This window comes from Eurytemora carolleeae, unplaced genomic scaffold, assembly GCF_000591075.1.
Source record: "Eurytemora carolleeae unplaced genomic scaffold, Eaff_2.0 scaffold1591, whole genome shotgun sequence".
In the NCBI taxonomy this organism is placed as follows: domain Eukaryota; kingdom Metazoa; phylum Arthropoda; class Copepoda; order Calanoida; family Temoridae; genus Eurytemora; species Eurytemora carolleeae.
Genome location: NW_019397484.1, coordinates 20,068 through 39,076, shown reverse-complemented (window position 1 = coordinate 39,076; position 19,009 = coordinate 20,068). Strand labels below are relative to the sequence as shown.

Below are 19,009 nucleotides of genomic sequence, written 5' to 3'. Positions count from 1 at the left end.
CCAGAGCGTTAGCTCCGGGGTCCAATGAGAATACCTGACAAGTGTAATTTGCTATTTTCGAATCGTTACTGCGTTGATCCTCCAGGCTGTCTCCTCTATAAAGATAGGATGAATTATTTTTTAATTGCAAGAAATATAAATTTATACTAAATACTGATTGACAAAAGATTAGATAATACTAAAACTGACTAGTTCATGAGCATTGAGTATACTACTAACTGGCTGATTATCTTAGATACTTTTGACTATCAAGAGTACATATTATTCTAAACTTTTCAGTCTACACGTACGGGCACGGCTTAAAATATAATTTAATTATTTACCAGACATCTCGACAATCTCGACTCTACGAACTCGACCGACTCGGCATTGACAATACCAGAGTAAAATCAGCTGCGTCATCCTTTCAATGATTGATTATTGTGGATGATTTTTTGTCGTAGATTAAAAATCGTTAAATAATGAAATTACTTTTAATCAGTGACAAAAAATCCGTTATTTGAGAAAGTAACGGATTTTTAATCACTGATTTTTTGTCGCTAAGTTTGATACTTTTTATACCTTACTTAGAGACAATTTATCGTCAATTTACGGATTTTTTCTCTTTTATATTTTCAGATTTTTAATACGTAAGTAAAGGACAAAAAATCTGTAACTAAAGGATTATTTGTCGCAGATTATTAACATTTTGATCTTAAGGATACAGTGTGGGGGTCTTTTTTTCTTTTTTTAAAGCGTTTGAACAACATGTATTGAACCCCCCCCCCCCCCCGTTTACGCAATTTTAAATACGCACCTGAACCCGAGATGAAATTCATTTGGCAATGTTACGAAATCTTTCTTACAGAAATAATAGATTTGAAATACACTAAAATAAACTACATTTTAAATTAAGTTTTATACCTCGCATCAAATGTATTTTTGCAGTATGCATTCTGAATTTCACTCAAATGTAGATAGTGTTTAATATTTTAGCCAATTCTGAGGAAAAAAAATTGCTATCGCCCATAATGGGTTAAGTTGAACATTTTAACTGCCAAAATGGCCAGTCTATAAAGGGTTATGAAACAGTGTCTTTAAATGATTGTGTAATGGGAAGATCAGACCACCAAGTTACAAAGTTTAACTATTATTAAAGGGACTGTAGCCGTAATTAAGGAAAATAATATGAATGATATTAGTGACCACCAATTTAAAACATTACATGCCTGCCTGAATTTACAAGCGTAGCCTTTGTCCCTTCTTATTGATTAAAGATAAAAATTATATCGTTCGGTTTACCCAATCTTAAAAATATATAAATGCGCTTAATTAAAATATTTTTCTCCGTTTAAAAATTCTCCATTTACTATGATAGAGAACTGCAATAGAAAATAATTTTTTTAGTTAAAAAAAAACTTGAAAAGCTTTCCATCCTTTTTATTTCGACAAAGGTTTCAAATTTTGTAAAAAGAATCAATGGATTTAAAACCCCCTACACTGTGTAAAAAAATTCCACAAGTATGTTGAATGCACCAAAGTACAAGAGACTGAAATCTTACACTCTTGAAAAAAGTGATAAACAAACTCATGCTTTTTTTATGTCTAGAACAAAATGTTTTAACAGTAAACCAGAAAAATTTCGCAAACTATAAATTACACAAAAATCAAAACAAATAAAAAGAAAAAATTTGATTTTTGCAAAACAATTCATTGCTTAGGATCAACAATGAGGAAAATATAATCGTTTTTTTCATTAAAAGACATTTAAAAGATTAAAGAAAAAAACAAGAAAAAATCCCTATACAGAAGAAATTTAAAGGTTCCGTCCGTTGAGAAATTAAATTAATGGTCACTTGAAATTATGCCAATATATCCTTTTATAAAGAAAATAAAAAGCCCAGATACATCTTTAAAATATTTATTTCAATTAAAGGACAATGGTAGGACAAGAGTAAACACTAGTTTCCAAATATATCATTTAACGTTTAGAAAATTGATCAGATTGATGTTGTTCTAAGAATGTTTGCAGCTGCAAGGGGAGAAGTGCTGGCAGGAAACAAATATGTTCCAGTTTCACCAGCAGCAACCCTACTGGACTGATTAGACCCATCAGAGTATTGGGAAGCATATGCTAAAGATGGATTTACTGGGAATGGATTTGCGTTGAACAATGTTCTTCGAGGGAATGCATTGTTTTCGTAAACAAATGGGTAAGCAGGGTTGGCAGTATTTCTGCTAATGGCTGTTCTTGATGGGAACGTGTAGACATTATTATAAATCAATTCACCAGCTGAAGGATGGGTTAGAACCCCAGCAGTAAAAGGATATCTCTGAACATCAGCTGAAGACAGATGGGACAGAACACCATTGACTGAAGTTTGGGTCCGCACACCAGCAGAAGAAGGATAGGCCTGAACATCAGTTAGAGCACCAGCTGTAGGCGGATAAGTTAGAGCACCAGCTGTAGACGGATAAGTTATAGCACCAGCTGTAGATGGATAAATCAGAGCACCAGATTGGTCAGCCTGGTAGACAGAGTTAGCTGTAAGTCCGGTGTTTACTGCAGGATATACATTAAATCTTTTAGTTCCTATAATGCTAGGATTCCTTGAGAAGGTTACATCAGGATAACCTGTTATGGTAGGATAGTTAGTGTTTGAGGTGTATGCTGGATTTATTGGGTAGGCACTTACATATGCCGTATCGGTGTTTTTCCGAACTGCTTGGTTGGAAAGGTAAGCTGCTGTTTTAGAAGGGTATGCAACATTGTTGGTATTTTCAGGATAACTAATGATTGCTCTGTTGGCTAGATATCCAGAACCGGTGGCAAAATTTGTGTTTCCAAGAAAGGCATTGTTTGAAACAGTGGAGGCCCTCAGGAAATTGCTCGAGGGAAAGGGACTGGTTTCAGAATTCAATCTGGCGAATGCTAATCTTCTTCCTGCAGTTGTCCTGGAGAGCGTGTCTTCATCAACCTGATAGTTCCTAGCCTTGTTAGGGTTGTTAGGATCATAGGCATCAGGATTAAGAAACACATTCAGGTCTCCGCTATAACCATACTTCTCAGCTTCGCTTGCAGCAGTGGGAGGTCGGGATAGGCTGGAGCTAACAGCAGCCAGGAGAACAACCAATCCAATCTCTGCAGCGAACATCTTGGAAGTGATTCCTACAATTTCCCCGTCTCCTTATATACACTGACAAACTAGTGATTTGATCTAATATTTCAAGAACATATTGGCACATTGGTTTCATCTATGTTAAAACTAGTTTATATTATGTATAAATCAACATTCCAAACCAAATGAGGGGGGGATAGTTTCCTTCCCACCCGGCAACACATGACTTTTCTTACCCTAAAATTTCCGAAAAATATTTCATCTAAGAACATCTATATGTTTTGATATAGGACTATCTCTCCTACTCTTTTTATCAAATAAAAACAAAAATAAAAACATACATTTTTTTGTACAAACACGTTTTTCTTTCTGTTATTCAATAAATCCTATCATATTTCAATATAAAACTTGTTAGCATAGAAAACTAGTATTTTCCAGAAATCAAACTAGGGTGAATCCAATTTTCATGAAAGCAGAACATATCTTCATATTTTTCATGACTATTTTTGGTCAATTTTAGAAAGAAGAAAATAGTGAAATATGGCTTATTCAATATTTAACGATAGTTTTCGCTAAAAGGTTGAAAAGGTATGCAGNTTACACTGATACTCCTCTAAACTACATTTTCCTCTTTTAACCAATGTTTTTTAGTATATGATTTGATACCCTTTTGGTGTTTTGTTACGGTTTATTAAAAAAACTTATATATATGTTCAATCATAAGTTCATAACTTATCTAATTGATGGCTTTCGGAAAATATATAAAATTCTTTTTAAACCTCGAATATGTATCTATAAACCAGAGCTGGGAACTGTAGAATAGTGGATATCAGAATTAATGCTTAATCCTCTCTTTTTGCTAATCTCGAGACTAACATAATCTCGAGATTATCTGTGTCACCAGATTTAATATTTAGATCAACAAATTTGATTCTTGGAACGCCATATTTGTTCGTTTTCTTGACTGGAAGGGCCTTCACTTAATTACTCACCCATTAGTTAAAATTGGTTAAAAAGAAATTACTAAATATTTACAAAATGGCCGACAACTAATTCTTTATTTGTTAGAAATTGCGGATTTCTCTCATGGGATAGAATTTATTTTCAAGGCTGTCATTGGTTAATACAATTTACAAACTATATTCCTGCACTCTCATTGGAGAAAACAATATACGGATATCCAAATGGAGGGAAAAAGAGTGGATTAAGGACTAAAATTAAAAGTTTCCAGAGTGGATATTCGGATTAAGTAGTTGAGATTAAAGGTTATCCATTCTAAAGTTCCCAGCTCAGAGCTGAAAACTTTAGAATGGTGGATATCGATGTTAATACTTGTCACTTTCTATAGTTGAATATAAATGATCATGCACTTGAATATATGATTGAATATATGATTGAAATATGACACATATAATTACAATCACTTGAATATATATGATTAAATATATGATATATACAATTACATTCACTTGAATATATGATTGAATATATGATATATATAACTACATTCACTTAAAATATAAGATTAAATATATGATATATATAATTAAATTCAATTGAATGTATGACTGAATATATTATATATGTATAATGAAATTCACTTGAATATATGATTGAATATATGATATATATCATTAAATTCACTTTAATATATGATTGAATATATGATATATATAATTAAATTCATTTTAATATATGACTGAATATATGATATATATAATTAAATTCACTTTAATATATGATTGAATATATGATATATATAATTAAATTCACTTTAATATATGATTGAATATATTATATATATAATTAAATTCACTTTAATATATGGTTGAATATATGATATATATAATTAAATTCACTTTAATATATGACTGAATATATTATATATATAATTAAATTCACTTTAATATATGGTTGAATATATGATATATATAATTAAATTCACTTTAATATATGGTTAAATATATGATAAATATAATTACATTCACTTTAATATATGGTTGAATATATGATATATATAATTAAATTCACTTTAATATATGACTGAATATATGATATATATAATTACATTCACTTTAATATGTGATTGAATATATGATATATATAATTAAATTCACTTTAATATATGGTTTAATATATGATATATATAATTAAATTCACTTTAATATATGGTTGAATATATGATATATATAATTAAATTCACATGAATATATGATTGAATATATGATATATATAATGAAATTCACTTGAATATATGATTGAATACATGATATATATCATTAAATTCACTTTAACATATGATTGAATACATGATATATATAAATAAATTCACATGAATATATGATTGAATATATGACATATATAATTACATTCACTTTAATATATGATTGAATATATGATATATATAATTAAATTCACTTGAATATATGATTGAATATATGATATATATAATTACATTCACTTTAATATATGATTGAATATATGATATATATAATTAAATTCACTTGAATATATGACTGAATATATTATATGTATAATGAAATTCACTTGAATATATGATTGAATATATGATAAATATAATTACATTCACTTGAATATATGATTGAATATATGATATATATTATTACATTCACTTGAATATATGATTGAATATATGATATATATAATTAAATTCACTTTAATATATGGTTGAATATATGATATATATAATTAAATTCACTTGAATATATGATTGAATATATGATAAATATAATTACATTCACTTGAATATATGATTAAATATATGATATATATAATTAAATTCACATGAATATATGATTGAATATATGATTGAATATATGATATATATAATTAAATTCACATGAATATATGATTGAATATATGATATATATAATTACATTCACGTTGCAAGGTTCTGAATTGGCAGGTGTAAATACCATGCATAAATAAAAAATGCATATATATGAAATGCACATATATATATTTATATACAGGGTTTAGAGACTCTAGAGACGACTGTACGGAATTTATTGAATTCTTCTTCTTACATTTACGTTACTAAAACATGAGTTTTGGCATTTGAAATATCAATACTTTAAATAATTGCAAATTTGACCCACCCTATTTCCACGGGGTCTGAATATTTTACCGCATGATGGCACAAGCCACCGATTCAAGATTAGAAATAAGATTAGCTGAATGTCAACCACTCATTATCAACAACATTCATCAGTTTAACTAATGGCATCGACATATTCAAATTTCGTCACATGCCAAATATTGTTGGTTTGAAGCTTGAAAAAAAAATTGAATATAAAAATAATATGTATAAAGGTGTCTGACGATTGATACAGAAGTTACAACTTGATCGATTGTGAAAAAATGGCGAGTAAATTTACATTTATCTCATTAAATAAATGACATTGAGCCCCCCCCCCCCCTTGGAAAACAGAGAAATAATTTTTAGAATCAGAAAGATGCCGATTGTCTCAGGAATTTTAATTATCATCAAGCCTGAGGCATTTCACAGGTGACGAACCACAAACCTACTAGATCGAACTTTAAAGGGACTGTAAGTGTCATTCAAGTGACCCTCCATGTAGAGATTGCAAAGCTCGATTCACAATGATATCCTTTAAAGCTTTGTCTGATCAAGTGTGAATATTAATGTTCGTAATTTTTGACAAATAATTATTTTCAATTGCGTTTTAACCTTTAACCTTTATTAGTATAGCAGATAGGAATCATGTATAAAGTCCCTTTAACCTTTATTATTATAGTAGATAGGAATCATGTATACAGTTCCTTTAACCTTTATTAGTATAGAAGATAGGAATCATGTATACAGTCCCTTTAACCTTTATTATTTTAGAAGATAGGACCCACGTATACAGTCACTTTAACCTTTATTATTATAGTAGATAGGAATCATGTATACAGTCCCTTTAACCTTTATTATTATAGTAGATAGGAATCATGTATATAGTCCCTTTAACCTTTATTACTATAGAAGATAGGAATCGCGTATAAAGTCCCTTTAACCTTTATTAGTATAGTAGATAGGAATCATGTATACAGTCCCTTTAACCTTTAATATTATAGATGATAGGAATCATGTATAAAGTCCCTTTAACCTTTATTAGTATAGAAGATAGGAATCATGTATACAGTCCCTTTAACCTTTATTAGTATAGTAGATAGGAATCATGTATACAGTTCTTTTAACCTTTATTATTATAGAACATAGGAATCATGTATACAGTCCCTTTAACCTTTAATATTATAGCAGATAGGAATCATGTATACAGTCCCTTTAACCTTTATTATTATAGTAGATAGGAATCATGTATATAGTCCCTTTAACCTTTATTACTATAGAAGATAGGAATCGCGTATAAAGTCCCTTTAACCTTTATTAGTATAGTAGATAGGAATCATGTATACAGTCCCTTTAACCTTTATTATTATAGAAGATAGGAATCATGTATACAGTCCCTTTAACCTTTATTATTATAGCAGATAGGAATCATGTATACAGTCCCTTTAACCTTTATTAGTACAGAAGAAAGGGATCATGTATACAGTCTCTTTATCCTTTATTATTATAGTAGATAGGAATCATGTAAACAGTCCCTTTAACCTTTAATATTATAGGAGGCTAGAAATTGAAGATCTGCTAAGTAAAGAAGGTTTCCAACTAATTGATAAGAAAAAACTAAAACTTAATCTGTCAATGGCTACAGAAATATTTCAGGTAATCTATTGTTATTGTTTACTTTATTAAGCATCACCAATTCAGAACTCTTAACTTTCATCCTATTCTAGTTCTAGTTAGTGTTGTGGGGGGGAGGGGATTCACCCCATTCAGGTTTTTTTTTTAATTTAAACGGATTGGACTAGAATGCTCCAACCATATTTTATTTTACTTTCTTCAGAATTGAGATTGATTTTCCTTAATGCATAGAAATAAAAAATGGTAGCTGCAGATCTAAATTTTAAACATGTAAACAATTTTTTACTCCTTTGTACCGTACCTTTTTAAAATTTTAAAAAAATGCGTAGTAAGTGGTCTTGAAAATTTGTACAAGTGACATTTTAATTGACTCCCCTATCACCACGAATCATAAAATTATCAACAAAAGTCAAATTGGGTTAATGAATTAAAATTTTAAAATTAGTGTATTTTGTTTTCCTTTTCTCAGAACTTGCAAAATATTTGATTTTGTTTAAATTAAACACAATCTAGACTTTTGAATTAACAACTTCAAATTTAACTTAATTTAAGAATCTTAATTTGTTAAACATTTTCGAATAATAAATTGATTTTCAGCAAAACTTAGGAACTCTCGTTTTTTTACTTTTTTTACTTTTTGTTTTATTAATATTGACAAAGACATTTTTTTATCAACGTTGCAGTTTACTTTGTTAGGAAATTGATCATTAAAATATTCAATGTCAAGTTTTAAATTTGTTAATTAAATCATTTTAATGTAGAAAATTTGCAGGGCAAAGAAGATGAAGAAAAAATTAAAGAATATGTTAGGTAACAAATTTGATGAAAGTAGATCAAAAGTTGTTAAACATTTAGCTTATTCAATAAACCTTAAATAACTGTAGTACAATATTAAGTTACCCGTCCATTTAAAGTGGGTCATGTCTGATTCACAACAGTATAATTTTAGCTTTATATGAGCAATAAGAAGAAATGCACAATTCCCTTTTAAAACGGAACCGCAAATGGAAATAATTAATTTTCAACAAAAAATTATCATGGTAAATACTATATACCACTTTATAAATGAAAGATCTATGTAGATTGCATCTACAATCCCTTAATACATAAACTTTTTTTTCCTCTTCTCGACTTATTATTGAAAATTTCTATCTTGACTATTTTCATATGACCGTGAGTATTATTAATATTCTCATATTAATCCATTTCTATTGTGAATTATTCTATTCTCTTTTTTTCTTTATCATTTTCTATTCATTTTTAATATTGTACTGAATGAAGAAACTATTTCATTGAATATGTGAATTTAGTAGCAAATTAGAAGCATCTCATTCAGTAATAAACGATTTTAAAAAACTTTATCAAATTGTACAAAAAATCATTTTATGTTTTCCCTTGACCAAATATTGGTTGATTCACATTGAGAACTAAATCTAATATGTACATCCAAGAAAAGAAATATATAAGCAAAAATTGGCTTGGTTTGTAGATAAAGAAATATGTTTTAAAAGCACATTTCAGCTTTAGTGACAGCACTTTCAAAACATTTGTAAATTATCTTAAAGTCGTGCCAAACAAATTCACAATTTTGATCAGCATATATCTTTATGGGATTTTGGATGAGAGGCAAAGATAAAAATTATTTTTCCAATTTTAAGCCAAAAAAAGATCATAATTTTCAAAATTCTACAACGATTTTGTTTTATTAGAAAGCCAGCAGAAGCGTTTAATAAACATTACCAAATCTGTTCATCTTGGTCGTAAAAAAATGCAATTTGTACAATTTGTTATTTTTGAGTAGTCCATAAAGGAAGGTTAAATTTTTCTATTTCTTCAAAACATGTTGATATGGGTATTAAAAGATGTCTCTTGAACCGCTGAATACCGTAAATTTCTTGGTTTTTCTGTATTTACGAATTTAACGTTTCTGATCTTAGTGACTTAGTGATCTGATTTACACAAAAAAAATCTGAATGAGTTTGAAAATTATATAAAAAACGCTTGATTAAAAAAATTTACCAAAGAAAACTTTAAAACTGGTGCAAGGTGGATTTGAGAATTGTTATTAATAGTTTCACTCTATACAAAGAGGAGAGGTTATGGGCCTGTGTGTTGGAGGAGAGGAGGATATAATCCCGCATTGGAAATATTAATATTCACTCTATACAAAGAGGAGAGGTTATGTGCCTGTGTGTTGGAGGAGAGGAGGATATAATCCCGCATTGGAAATATTAATATTCACTCTATACAAAGAGGAGAGGTTATGTGCCTGTGTGTTGGAGGAGAGGAGGATATAATCCCGCATTGGAAATATTAATATTCACCCTATATAAAGAGGAGAGGTTATGTGCCTGTGTGTTGGCGGAGAGGAGGATATAATCCCGCATTGGAAATACTTTCAAGCAAAAAAAAATCTGAGGTAAATTATATTATTCCTGAGCTTACGATTTTAATAAATCGAGAAAATAAGACTCATAAGTCTAATATGGCATTGAGACAAATTTAACCCTATAAAGGTGGGGTGGGGGTCTAAATCTATGTATAACCTTATTTATCTTTTTCCAGGAGTTCAAGTTTACAAATATGTTCAAAAAAATAATGTTTTTTTATAGGGTGTCCCAATAAGAGAGTTCTAAGATTATCTAGCAAAGTGTTTTATCTTCTTCCAATAATGAGGTTTTAAACCTGATGTCCCATGCACTAAGCATAGAATTTAAATGATAACTTGGAATTCTAGAACCAGAAGTTGTAGTAATCCTCCTTTGAAAATCTTATGATTTTAAAATGTAGCCTGTTATTTGTGTACTTTTGTAAAACAGATTCGCATGTTTATTGGAACTTGCTTTATGTACAATGAGAACTAAAACACTGTGGAATATAAAGACGAAATGAAAGCAATAAATCAAGTGTATTTAAGGTGTTTACAGATAAATAGATAGATAGATATATATTTATCATTAAAGTACATAATTTTACATAGATATATTCTTTAAACTAACACTTTAATGACGGGATTTGCCAAACCCGGATGTAATTGTATGATATAATTTTAAAATCATAAAATTGGAGGTGTTTCGTCCAATAAGTAGGGGGAAAGTATTAGGAAGAGAGAGGGGGGGTTTTACTTTTAACTTATTAAATTTCTCATTAATTGAAATGGGTCTGTTCACACGGTACAACTGTTTTGACTCATGGACTATTTAAAATCATAATTAAAGTCAAAAAGTCGTCTTTCTATTCCATAGTTTTATGGTTCTGACTTTAAATAAAAATGCTAGTGAGGATGTTTATGGGTCTTCTAGCGAGGCAGATGCTGAGAAAGACATAAACATTATCTTTCCAAATCTACTAAATAGAGATCAGGTAAAGTGAAATAGTTCTATATCTGCAAAACTAAAACTGCGTCTTCCTCTCTTTCTGTTGATAATTCTAGATGTAGATATATCCGCAATATTTTCAATTTCGTTCACGTCTGTAAAAAAATTTGGAAATTTTCATGTGGTTTTTAAAATATTGAAAAACAAGTTTTTTTCAGACCAGCCACACAAAAAAAATAAACATTTAAAACTAATATACGATGAGAGTATAAATAAGATAATAAAATATGTAAAACATTAAATGTGAAAATGCTGTTAAACAAGTGTTAGGTTAAAAACTGAAATATATTTATTTTATTGATATGAAGGTTGGGAAATTTAAACTATTATATTAAAGGTCAAATTTAAACTATTATATTAAAGGTCAAATTTAAACTATTATATTAAAGGTCAAATTTAAACTATTATATTAAAGGTCAAATTTAAACAATTTGAATTATTGTGAAATTCCAGGAAAATCCGCCAAGAGATAAATTATAAATGAATACGCACCATGGATTCGTCTAAATACTTAGATAATAGATTAAACCCCAAGAAGAAAAGTACATCCCGTCATGATTTTAAACAGATTTAAAAAATACAAAGCTTGACCTCAAGTGAAGTGATTAATCTTAAAACATACAAAATGACAGACAAGTTTAATGAAGACTTGGAATTAACTTTAGATATTATCAGTCTTAAATAAGTGTTTTTTGGGCAATATTTGCTAAATCAAGGAATATAACAGGAACTCCTTTTGATAAGCTTTGTTTACATTTCTCCCCAAAACTGAAAAAAACATTATGTATTTATTTCCTTTTCTTATATTGATTGGTTCGTACTGTGTTCATGGAGGGGAGGAAGGCCAACCACATCAATCTCTAGTCCGAACCACATTCTCATCATTTTCTCGTCCGAACCACATCGAAATCCTCGTCCTTTCAATATTATTTTTTTTAAGTGTCCGATCCTTGAAAATAAATACATTTTTTAAAAAATATGGCGACGTTAGGGCATAGATGAAATATCAAATTTTCCCAATTAAATTTTAGATTTGTGTAAAAATGAAAATGCTCCATAAACGATGTTCTACAAAAAAGCGTCTGTATCTAGGGCTATTTCTTTCACGGAAAATGCCGCAAAACATTCTCAAACTCGATGTAAACAACTTTTTGTAATATTTCAGCTGAATTTGGGTTAGAGATATGACTTACAATTTTTATATGATTAAATACTGTTTGAATTCATAGGGTTGTGACCAATTAATTGTAGCAAATGATTTGAATAATATAAATTGAACATTATTTTTTCTAGAATTTTAAGCATGCGGCAGGCAGTAAGTGATCTCTTAGTGGGGACAACAAATCTACCTTAATTGTAAATAAATCAGAAATCAATGAAAGATTAAAGACCATCTTCACGCGAATTCTTTGGTATAAATTTTTATTTGTGAAAGTTATCCATTTTGGAGGCAGAGGAGATTCAATTTTTAACCTAAATAATGTTTGACATCATTCTCGTGGATTTGAAGATTCCAACATCTCAAAATCCTTGGAAAACTCTATTCTAGTCATGTTTTATGCCCTAACGTCGCCATATTTTTAAAAAATGTATTTATTTTCAAGGATCGGACACTTAAAAAATAATATTAAAAGGACGAGGATTTCGATGTGGTTTGAACGAGAAAATGATGAGAATGTGGTTCGGACTAGAGATTGATGTGGTTGGCCTTCCTCCCCTCGTTCATGTGTCCGAAGTAATTATTGAGTACGTATAAAGGTTACGTAGCTGAGATTTACATCTTGGAGATATTTTTTAAGTGAAGGAAGATAAGATTTAAAGATATCAATATGCATTTACATTTTATATTTTTATATTTTAATAATAGAAATCCGAATATTATTACCAAATATAAACTAAAAAATGTGAAAATTTTAAACTTTATTAACTATTTTAAACATTTTTCTTAAAGGAATTGACTTTTTGCCACAAACTCTGATTTTCTAATCCCAATATTTTTGGAACCCAATGTCATAAACCTTTGATATTTCAAAATTATATTTTTTGATCTAACAAGAGTCAAAGTTTGAAATTTCAAAGGTTTACGACGCTGGAATCCAAAGATATAGGGATTAGAAAATCAGAGTTTGTTGCAAAGAGTCAATTCCTTTGAGATTTTTCTGTGGCACAATTTGTACAAGAACTTCAACATTTCTATTTCTTAAATAATCAAATAATCCGTTTCGATAAATGATACTTTCACGTGATTTCTGGATCACGTGATTTTATGTAAATATGCTGCTGCAGTAACAATGAAGGAAATTGTCTGTTTTTCAAACAGATTATTTGAATTTGGTAACATTGTAAATAGGACATTTAACTTTTTGGAATAAATTTAGATTGATTTTACAGCCGGGCTAAAGTTAGAGATAAAAGATGTTACTTGGGAGCAAAGGTATTCTTATTTTTCATTGCTTGTAATATTAGAACTGTAAGACCAGAAATCAGAGACGATAAACACGTGTTTAATGATAAACAGCGTTTATGATTTTAGTTATTTTTCCCTATACAACATACAAGTACGTGAACCCACTCAACTCAAAACCAACCAACATTTCTGTTCTTCCTCACAAGTTCCTTAAATAAAATGGGGCATATCGGTCAAAGGGTTTATGAGATATGACTGGGGTTTCTATTTCGGAAACTTTTTCGCGAAATTTCGTGAAAATGAATTAAGCGAAAAAATACGAAAACGATACGAAAAAATATTTTTCCGGAAAAGTGTTCGCGAAAAAAATTCCGCTAAAACTATGGTGTTGTTGCTGCAACAATTAATTGCGCAAAAACCTGTTGGAATTTACTACTCTGCGAAATTAGAAGTTTTATTTTATAACTTTTGAGAAGTTATCTTCCTTTACTTTAATAAATGTTTGATGACAAATTTTATATTTTTTTCCACGAAAAAGATAATGGCAAAATTTTGTGAAAAAAGAAAAGTTTCGAATTTTGCTGAGCGAACAAAATACCAAATTTTCGGCATATCAATAATTTTGACAGTTTTATATCAATTTTTCGAGACAGGAAAATCAAATAAAACTATAATTGGTCGCTGTTAACTGCTGAAATGTTTAGGCTTAAGCCTATATCCCCTTTAACTTACCTTAACAGTCCCTTTAATGTAAAAAGAAATAATATACAATCTTTAAACATACATATATATATATGTTACATATACTTACTGAATACAGTATAATTAGTTGTAAACTACAAAACAAAGTAAAATAAGTAATACATCTAAATTCCACTTCAAGCCAATAACTATTATTGAATTAGATATTTTTATGAACCTATTGTGTACTTTATTATACTCATAGTCACTTGAACTGAAGACGTTAAGTAAAGTTTAAATGGTTCCCAAATTTTCTCAAAAATAAAAAAAAAACATCTTGAATCTTTTTTAATTTAAAAAAAAATAAATTTGAATTTATATTTCATTTTTAATTACTCTCTATAAAGAATCTTTTTATCACAACTATGAACTAAAAAGCATAAATAATTCAACTAAAAATAACCGTTTTACATCAAGAGAAAATCTAGAGAAACAACTTTATAGCGCTGCGTTTGCAAATCAAAATAATCGTTGTATAAGTATTTAACTACTTGGACTTTTTCTTCATTATTTTCTCGATTACTGAAAAAAAAAATATTTCATTAAATTCATTTACAACTATTTCTTCTTACTAGGGCTTACCTTCTGCGATGGGTCTTTCCTACTCTGCAGGTAGATTATATTTTTTATGTGGGGTTTTTTTTTAAATTGAGGCGGGATATTTTTAGATTAAGACGGGATATTTTTAGATTAAGACGGGATATTTTTAGATTGAGGCGGGATATTTTTAGATTGAGGCGGGAATATTTTTAGATTGAGTCGAGATATTTTTAGAATGAGGCGGGATATTTTTAGATTGAGGCGGGATATTTTTAGATTGAGGCGGGATATTTTTAGATTGAGGCGGGATATTTTTAGATTGAGTCGAGATATTTTTTGATTGAGGTGGAATATTTTTAGATTGAGTCGAGATATTTTTAGAATGAGGCGGGATATTTTTAAATTGAGGCGGGATATTTTTAGATTGAGGCGGGATATTTTTAAATTGAGGCGGGATATTTTTAGATTGAGGCGGGATATTTTTAGATTGAGGCGGGATATTTTTAGATTGAGGCGGGATATATTTTAGATTGAGGCGGGATATTTTTTAGATTGAGGCGGGATATTTTTAGATTGAAGCGGGATATTTTTAGATTGAGGCGGGATATTTTTAGATTACCAACACTACTTACCATTAAAGTTAGAGGTCAATGTTTAATGAGCATGCCTTGAAAAGTTGGACTAGGGACATGTATTGCACACTCCCATATCTCAACCCTTAAGATCATAGGGGGGGGTGGAAAACATCCTCCCCCCCCCCGACCCCCCAATCTATATTAGACAAAAATAGCCCAATCGGGATAGGGGGATATATTAAGATTAAGGGGGGGGGGGTTTACTTGATATTGAAATAAATATAAAACTCTAACACAATCTCCAAATTACAAGAAGAAAATACCCTTCTCTCGGCTGGGACAATGAAGTGGTTAGACAGGGCAATAAAGTGGTTAGCCGGGACAATTAACTGGGACAATAAAACGATTAACCGGGTCAATAAAGTGGTCAGCCGGAACAATTAAGTGGTTAGCTGGGACAATAAAGTGGTTAGCTGGGACAATAAAGTGGTGAGCCGGGACAATAAAGTGGTTAGCCGGGACAATAAAGTGGTTAGCCGGAACAATTAAGTGGTAAGCTGGGACAATAAATTGGTCTAAGGTTGGAAACCCACTATTTTGTCCAGGCTCATCATAACCATGGTCCGTTCAATGAACTGGGAATTGAAAACTAAATCCATGGGGTGAGGAAGGAAAATAATCTAATGTCGAAACTTTTGCATAAATAAATTCTTAATCTTTAACACTTGAACATTTCTAAACTTAAGGATCAAATATGTGATCTCTCAATGACAGTTATCCCTGCAGAGTACAAGCCTTTCACAGGATATCAACGAAATAATCCACAGATCTGCATAAGATGAATATTAATGTTGATCTTAAGATCCACGACACAAAAATCTGAATTTTGTTCAGTTGGGAAATCGGAACCTGAAGTGAATAACTGCAAAGGGCAAATGCCCTGGAAAGGAGTGTTCGCGATAAATGAAAAGGGGGTTAGATCAAATTGGGAATCGAATATAATCAATCTTTTTCCCTCTGATGTTTGAGAATGAGAACATTTTTAAAACGGTCGTCGATTACAATTCTCATTCTCAATCATTAAAGATTAAAAAAGATTGATGCCTAATTAAGTCTGGTTTTCGCGAACACTCTCTTTAAATAAATAAAAAAATCAAAATATAAAATTAGTTGGTGAAATATTATACTTTGTTAATACATCTTATTATAAGTATTAAAGGCTTTTAATCAATAAATCAATTAGAATAATTTTAAGATTAACCTCCATAATTGACAAAATTATGTTTTATGAAACAATATTTTTTTAATGATTTTGCTTATCACGTTTTAAAACTCAATTAGATGAAGCACAAAATTAGCCAAATTACTTTTGCATTCAAATAAATATTCAAAATACTAGATTTTTGTACTTAGAAAAATACCGTTCAAAGCACAGAAATAATTTTTCAATTGAAAAGTGCATTAGCGTAATTTCAAGTGGCCCAGCAGGCAAAGATGACAATGTACCTGTTAAACCCTTGACTGTTTATTGAGGCAGATGCTGTATTTATTTATCAAAAATTGCCGCGAAACGGGAGTTTGCGTTAGCAATCTACATAACTTACGTTACATACCTCGAAAATACTAAATATTCTATGTCCAGATGACTTTTAACAAATTTAAATGTAATATGAATGTAATATGAATTTAATAGGAATGTTTTATGAATTTAATAGGAATTTTTATATGAAAGTAATATATATTTTCAGCGAATCGAACACGAAACTCTACAAATGGAGAAAAATTTAAAATAACGCCTACAATCTCTTTAAGGATGGAGTGAGCAGCATGTACAGGGCTAAACCAGAGCACCCTCAACTCTGGCTTGCTTCATGGATCAGGCAAAAAAAGTTAATAAAGACAAAAATTGGACTTATTTGCGGCTTTGAAAAAAACTTAGCTAAAGTCATTTTACACCAAATAATTTGTTGTCGTTGTCTTCGTAAATTTTTACCAAATGTCTACGTGGCAGAACTCTGAATGATTAGTTTTTTTTTTACAATTGAATTTATCTTAAAATCCTGCATTTGACTATGCATGAACGATACATCGAAGAAGAATTAAAGATCCCGGGATTTGCATCACACAACTTTTGGCTTCTTAACATTTCTAAATTGAAAAATCTGACATTTCTAAATTGAATTAAAGAATGAAGACGCCAATCATCCAACAGTGTTCTAGTTATTATAAAGGGTGAAACTATGGTGTTTTTTATTAAAATGCTCAAATCCACCTTGCAGAAGTTTTTAAGTTTTCTTTAATACATTTTTAAAAAGATTTAAGATTTTTCATAATTTCAAAATCATTCAGATTTAAAAAAAAAATCAAATCACTAAAGTAAGTCAAAAAAAAAATTAAGATCATTATATCTAAATATCCATCTTGAAACACTGAGTTAAACGTTAATTCGTAAAAATCCCTTAAATGATTAAGCAAATCAAATAAACTTGTTAAAAAAACATTTTTTGAAATATCGGAAAAGAATAAATGGCAGTTTAAAAACTAGATCAACAAAAATTGAAAAAAACCACGCTACTTATAATTCTCGTTTTTAAGTGATTAATTACTGAATAAGTCTTCTTTTCTTTTATAATGTTGCTTTTAATTTGTTGCTATATTCTTTGTTTGCTGGTGCAAAAAAGATTTGACATGTTCTACCTTATTATTATTGTTTTATAACTTTTATATGATAGATATATGTTCTACCTTATTATTATTGTTTTATAACTTTTATATGATAGATATATGTTCTACCTTATTATTATTGTTTTATTACTTTTATATGATATATTTTTTACAGGAAACATAACCCAGAGGAGGAATGAATATAAAATGTTTGGAATATTGAAATAATAAAATGTCAGTATTCTAAAAATAAAATATATCGTATATTTTATGTAAACATCATGTAATTTTAAGAATCATTTACTTATGTATAAAAAAAGATTCTTATCATCACAAAAAACGGCGAAATTTTTGTTGTCGGCAAGATTAAGATTAATATTTAATGCTTGCTAGAAAATAAACATACAAAAAACAAGGGTTACTAAAAAATCTGGGACTGGATTTGATCAATTTGAGCAGGGTCACTGAACCACCTACTGCCGATTAAATATAAACCACCAATTCAAAGTTAAAGATTCAGGAAGAGCACATTATATAAAGGAATTGAGTCACAAACTATGATTTTCTAATCTCTATATCTTTGTAATCCAATGCCGTAGACCTTAGATATTTCAAACTATGAATTCTGTTAGATAATTGAATCTAAGTTTGAAATATCAAAGGTTTACACTATCAGGTGGAAAAAATATGTGTATTGGAAAATCAGAGTTTGTTACAAAGACTCAATTCCTTTCCAGATGTTCAGCCAGGTGAATACCTGTTTAAACTACCGCCGTTTGAACTATTTTTCGTATGGACTATTGTTCGTTTGAACTATTGTTCGTTGGAACTATTGTTCGTTGGAACTATTGTTCGTTTGAACTATTGTTCGTTTT

At 29.5% G+C, this 19,009-nt stretch overlaps 1 protein-coding gene across 1 annotated transcript; it reads left to right on the top strand.

Moving 5' to 3' along the window:
• Positions 1-6,122: 6,122 nt before the first annotated feature.
• Positions 6,123-18,464, top strand: LOC111714537 (nucleoside diphosphate kinase homolog 5). The gene is made up of 9 exons (XM_023489671.1): positions 6,123-6,627; positions 7,752-7,851; positions 8,603-8,640; positions 10,166-10,249; positions 11,109-11,193; positions 13,586-13,641; positions 14,931-14,967; positions 17,283-17,359; positions 18,310-18,464. Exons 1-9 carry the CDS (start codon positions 6,515-6,517, stop codon positions 18,332-18,334), a joined length of 615 nt encoding a protein of 204 aa, XP_023345439.1. The 5' UTR covers positions 6,123-6,514; the 3' UTR covers positions 18,335-18,464.
• The last annotated feature ends 545 nt before the right edge of the window (positions 18,465-19,009 follow it).